Here is a 6,325-nt window from a genome sequence, read left to right on the forward strand (position 1 = left end):
TGCCACAGCTCAGAGAGCCACTTGTCTGCATTTGGCCCATATCCCCCTGAACCTTTCTTATCCATGTACCAGTCCAAGCGCCTTTTAAATGCTGTTACTGTAACCGTCTCAACTACCTCCTCCGGCAGCTTGTTCTATCTACTCAGCACCCTCTGAGCGGAAAAGTTGACCCTCAAGTATGTTGCCCCTCTCACCTTGAACAAATGTCCTCTTGTTTTTAGAAACATTGAAAGTAGGTGCAGGAGTAGGGCATTCAGCCCTTCGAGTCAGCACCGCCATTCAATACGATCATGGCTGATCATCCAGAATCAGTACCCTGTTCCTGCTTTCTCCCCATATCCCTTGATTCAGTTATGCCTAAGAGCTGTATCTAACATATATCTTGATTCCCCGACACTGGTTAAAAGACTGTGCATTCGCCCTATCTATTCCTCTCATGATTTAATACACCTTTGTAAGATCACCTTTCAGCCTCATGTGCTCCAAAGTATAAAGTCCTAACCTGTGCAACCTCTCTCTAAAGCTCAACCCCTCAAATCCTGGCAACATCCTCATAAATCTTCTCTGCACTCTTTCCAGCTTAATGGCACTTTTCCTTTAGCAAGTTAATATATTACAAACATACATCCATTTCACCTACATGCAGTACATATAAACAGGCACATATGAATATGTGCAAGTAAATAATATGGTCAGAAATTATTCTCAGAAACATAGAAAATAGGTGCAGGAGGAGGCCACTTGGCCCTTCGAGCCAGCACCGCCATTCATTGTGATCATGGCTGATCATCCACAATCAGTAACCCGTGCCTGCCTTCTCCCCATATCCCCTGATTCCGCTAGCCCCGAGAGCTCTATCTAACACTCTCTTAAATCCATCCAGTGAATTGGCCTCCACTGCCCTCTGTGGCAGAGAATTCCACAACTCTCTGGGTGAAAAAGTTTCTTCTCACCTCAGTTTTAAATGGCCTCCCCTTTATTCTTAGACTGTGGCCCCTGGTTCTGGACTCGCCCAACATTGGGAAAATGTTTCCTTACTTAAGACAGCATCAGAAATTCCTGAATGGGATGAGTTAATTGAATTAATTGAATTAATTGATATTGATTAAGCATTGACGATTGTAACTAGATTTTGGAGCCACAGTGGTGCAACTGGTCGAGCTGCTGCCTCACAGCTCCAGAGACACGGGTTCAATACTGACCTCAGGTGCTGTCTGTGTGGAGTTTGCACATTCTCCCTGTGACCACACGGGTTTCCTCTGGGTGCTCACGTTTCCTCCCACACTCCAAAGACATGCGGATTTGTGGATTTATTGGGCTCTGTAGAGATCTTTTAAAATTGTTACAATTTGTTTCGTTGGATTGTTTAAATTAATAATTAATACTGACTAGCTAATTAAATTATTGCATCGTATGGGAGGCACATTCCCAATCTCGTTGTACCCCTGTACAATGACAATAAAGATATATTGTATTGTATTGTATTGTATTGAAAGTTTCCCCTAATTTGTAGGGAGCGGATGGGGATGTGGGATAGAATAGAACTGGTGTGAACGTGTGATGGATGGTCGCTGTGGGCTCAGAGGGCTGAAGGGCCTGTCTCCACGCTGCGTCTCTAAAACTGAACTGAAAAGCTAAAGCTGAGATTCATACCTGCAGAGTGAGGAGTGAACTTAGAGCAGCGCATTCAGGTGACATTTCAGTCTTTTCAAGCAACAAGTTTAATTTTGTCTTGCAGACAAACCGGATAAAGTTACAATCAGCCAGGAACTTCTGTACAAGTGCATTGCTGAGGCCAGTCCTCCTGCAGTCATCACATGGAAGATCAGTGACAACAGTATAAATCTCACTGATCCCAGGGTCAGTATAAAGTCAGAATTCAATGGCACTCATACAGTTAGTACACTGAAATTGGAAACAACAGCAAGCTTTTGTGTTTCGTGCCTAGCACAGAATAAACATGGACTGTCGGTTACAGAGAGGTGCCCACCTGGTAAGTATGAAAGGAGTTCTCTAGTTTAACAAAGAGTAAGTACTCTCAATGCATGTTTTTATTAATCCTGACACTGTTCAGCAACAATAGTTTCACATAACATGAATAAACACTAACAGTACAATCACATCTTGTCATAATCAGCAGGACCTGCTTAGTTCTGTCACATTGGCGCTGTGTGCCAAAAGTTAGCTTTGACAGTAATAGCTACAGAACAGTATGCCAGTCTGAATCATAAGTAGTGGCATTAGATTTATATTGACCCATGATAAAACTACAATTGGATAGCATTTTTCATTATGGGTTCCTTACAATAAATATTGAACACTTAATGTTTGAGCAGTAAAGATGTATGTTGTTCAAATTACCAAGATGCAGTAATGAGGTTGTGTAGCCTTTTGTAAGGAAATAACTGCAGATGCAGGTACAAATCGAAGGTATTTATTCACAAAATGCTGGAGTAACTCAGCAGGTCAGGCAGCATCACGGGAGAGAAGGAATGGGTGACGTTTCGGGTCGAGACCCTTCTTCAGACTCAACCCGAATCGTCACCCATTCCTTCTCTCCTGAGATGCTACCTGACCTGCTGAGATGCTACCTGACCTGCTGAGATGCTACCTGACCTGCTGAGATGCTACCTGACCTGCTGAGATGCTACCTGACCTGCTGAGATGCTACCTGACCTGCTGAGATGCTACCTGACCTGCTGAGATGCTACCTGACCTGCTGAGATGCTACCTGACCTGCTGAGTTACTCCAGCATTTTGTGTAGCCTTTTGGTATTTTTCACTGGAAAAGAGGAGATGAATCAGAAACAAACTTAAAAAAATTAAATTTAAACCATATGATGGATCTGGAAAAAATAATCCAATTAGATTATTCATTTTGGATTAAATATTCGAGATTAGATAAAGAATTTTGCAGGTGTTTTTTTACAATGGGGGCAGTGAGAATGAGGTAAATGTGGTGCAGTGGAACAAGATGGTGATGGTATCACAGAACCATTGGGAATATGATGCCAAATAAGTCCATTGTAATTGTGTCTGCACTTTAGCGCAGCCACCCAAATGGTCCCATCACTTGCCCTTTTGCCATAGCCCTGGAAATCTTTTTTCTTGACGTATTTTTCATTTGAAAGATATTCTGAATCTGCTTCTACCACTCATTCAGATGATGCAGATCATAACACTTGCTGCAACAAGCAGATTTCTTCTGGTGAGCTTGATTTCTTTGGCCAATCATTTTACATTTAGATTTACATTTAGAGATACAGCGCGGAAACAGGCCCTTCGGCCCACCGAGTCCGCGCCGCCCAGCGATCCCCGCACATTAACACTATCCTACACACACTAGGGACAATTATTTTACATATTACCCAGTCAATTAACCTACATACCTGTACGTCTTTGGAGTGTGGGAGGAAACCGAAGATCTAGGATCTAGAAAACCCACGCAGGTCACGGGGAGAACGTACAAACTCCGTACAGACGGCGCCCGTAGTCAGGATCGAACCTGAGTCTCCGGCGCTGCATTTGCTGTAAGGCAGCAACTCTACCGCTGCGCCACCGTGCCGCCATTACATCTGTATTACTGACTTCCCCCATGCTATTTGAGCAGCATATTAATGGGGATACAGCTGGACAAGGTGGTGAAGAAGGCTTTTAACCATTGGCATTAATCTGGCCATGGAGTATAGAAGTTGGGATATTTTGTTACAATTGTACAAGATGTTGGTGAGGCCGCACTTGATGTTCAGTTTAGATCACCCTGCTATGGGGAAGATACCATTAAGCTGGAAAGAGTCCAGAGAAAATCTATGAGGATGTGACCAGGATTCAAGGGTCAGAGTTATAGGGAGAGGTTGGGCAGGCTAGGACTTCATTCCTTGGAGCGTAGGAGAGTGAGGGTGATTTTAAAGGAGGTGAGAGTGGAAAGATTTAATAAGAACCTGAGGGACAGCTTTTTCATGTCGAAGGTACATGGAATGAAGTACAAGAGCAAGAAGTTGAGGCAGGTACAAAAGCAACATTTAAACAACATACGGATTGGAATGTTTTAGAGGGATATGGGCCAAACGTGGGAAAAGATTAGATTGGGTGTCTTGGTCGGCTTGGATATGTTGGGCCAGAGGACCTGTTTTGCTGTATGATATTATTAATAGTTAACACACTTCTTGACTCCTGATTCTCTAAGAAGAACAATTTTTGTTTCTCCATACAATTGAGCGTCTTTATCGATGTATTTGTGGAAATGCTCAGTCTCTGTAATACAGTGAAGTAGATAGAGGTATTGGGTTAAGTTGAAAGAGTTGATTGTTGTGGGTGAAAGCTCACATACCTGCTTCAAGCCAAGCTGAAAGGCTTGCTTCTCAGAACAAGTGTCTCATTGGGTCGATTCTTAGCAGCCATATTTAAGGCAGAAAGTTGTGTGGACAGTTCACTGCAGATGCAGGTTTACAAAAAAAAGACACAAACAGCTGGAGTAACTTTGCGGATCCCAGTTAGCATCTCTGGCGAACATGGATAGGCGACGTTTCAGGTCGAGACCCTTCTACAGACCGAAAGTGGTGGGGGGGGGGGGGGGGGGGGGGAAGAAAGCTGGAAGAGAAGAGGGCAGGACAAAAGTTGGCAAGTGATAGGTCATGTGAAAACATGTCAAGGTGGGAAAAAGGCTGGAGATGAAAATTCAGAGCCAGTTCTCTGACCGTTACTCCCTTTGAACTCAGATTCCTGCATTTACCACGTAAAGAATCTCTCTGACTCTTGAATCCTCAAAAGTCCAAAACTGGTCTCGTGATTTGTGACCATCGTGTGCAATTTTGTAGAATCTGGCTCTACAGACATCTCTCATCACTGCAGTGTAGTACGTGTTGCTTCATCAAACACTTATTAATGATAGAGAAATCACCTGGAACTGATTTGTCCCATCTAATAGCCTGCTGCCCATGGCCACAATACTTTACCAATCAAGTATTGCTGGTAAGGTTGAGGTGGTGCACCTCGTATTGCATCTATGATCACTTTAATCTTACTGTTCGCCACTGACACCATTTGATGGTATGGTGGTGCCTCAGCTCCAGCAACTGAGGTTCATTCCTGCTGCCTGTGTGAAGTGTCCACCTTCACCCACTGAGTGCATGGGTCTGCTCTGCTCTCCTCCCCCAACCCAAAATGTCTGAGTTGGTAGTCGTTTAACGGACAATTGTGAATTGCCTTCAGTGTGCAGGTGGGCGGTAGAATCTGCAGCAAGTTGTCAGGAATGTGGGGAGAATACAACGAGTTAGAAAAGGTTGAGTGCTGTCGGATTTGGTGGCCAGTGTGGAATTAGTAGGCCGAAGGACCTGTATCTCCCTGCGACTTTATTATAATGGAAAACAAAACTGCTTAACAAAGGAGTGGGATCACAGTATTACCAGGGAACAAAGCTAAAACAGGGATCAGTCTGAAGAAGGGTCTCGACCCGAAACGTCGCCATCAGTCTGAAGAAGGGTCTCGACCCGAAACGTCGCCCATTCCTTCTCACCTGAGATGCTGCCTGACCTGCTGAGTTACTCCAGCATTTTGTGAATAAATACCTTTGATTTGTACCAGCATCTGCAGTTATTTTCTTAAGCTAAAACAGGGGTCAGAGGAGGAACAACAGAGGGGAATGGACCAACTTGAGTAAGAGCCTTGTTTCAAGGCCATGCCAATATTGATGGGTTAGTTAGATCCATTTCCACCCCCTTGAGCATTACTGTCACACATTTGATACTGGGCATGGAAAGGCTTTGCCTAATTCTACCTCTGCCATCCTGTTTGGCAGGTTCATATACAAAACTGTTGCTCCTGGTCGTTGGGATCATTGCCAGCGGAGCAGTTGTTATCATTATATTTGTAATTGTGGCTTGGAAGCGGAAGAAAGAAGTGATTGAAGGTAAGCTTGTTATCATCATTGTACCTCTTGCATCCTCTTGCAGAGGGGACCCTTTAACAGGTGATAAGATCTTTGCATTTGAACATAGCAAGCTGCAAACATGCTTGAGCCAAGGACTTCTCTTGCATGGCCATAACAAGCATGGGTGAGGCACTAATAGCAATGGAGCCATGCTCAGAATCTGCAGCATGCAAAGACCAGATGTTTGGCTCCTGGATAGTAAATTTTGGTGTTAATTAAATAGTGCATGGGCAAAGCAGGTACAATATATGGTGTGAGATTGATATGTGAACATGTGCTCCTTATTATGATGACCTACTTGAGACTGGAATACTGAGCAGAAAGAAACAAAAACTGCTGGAGGATCTCAGCAGGTCACACAGCATCTGAGATGGGAAATGGACAGATGATAGTTCG

At 43.9% G+C, this 6,325-nt stretch overlaps 1 protein-coding gene across 1 annotated transcript in view; it reads left to right on the forward strand.

The window, feature by feature from the left end:
- LOC144599787 (B-cell receptor CD22-like) overlaps positions 1-6,325 on the forward strand; it is a 35,199-nt gene that overhangs the window by 25,977 nt on the left and 2,897 nt on the right. Inside the window, exons 6-7 of the mRNA XM_078411023.1 lie at positions 1,739-1,993; positions 5,798-5,908. Of these exons, the coding sequence (XP_078267149.1) occupies positions 1,739-1,993; positions 5,798-5,908 (366 nt within the window). The remainder of the gene's footprint in view (positions 1-1,738; positions 1,994-5,797; positions 5,909-6,325) is intronic.

The sequence above is a fragment of the Rhinoraja longicauda genome, chromosome 14 (genome assembly GCF_053455715.1).
Source record: "Rhinoraja longicauda isolate Sanriku21f chromosome 14, sRhiLon1.1, whole genome shotgun sequence".
Lineage (NCBI taxonomy): Eukaryota > Metazoa > Chordata > Chondrichthyes > Rajiformes > Arhynchobatidae > Rhinoraja > Rhinoraja longicauda.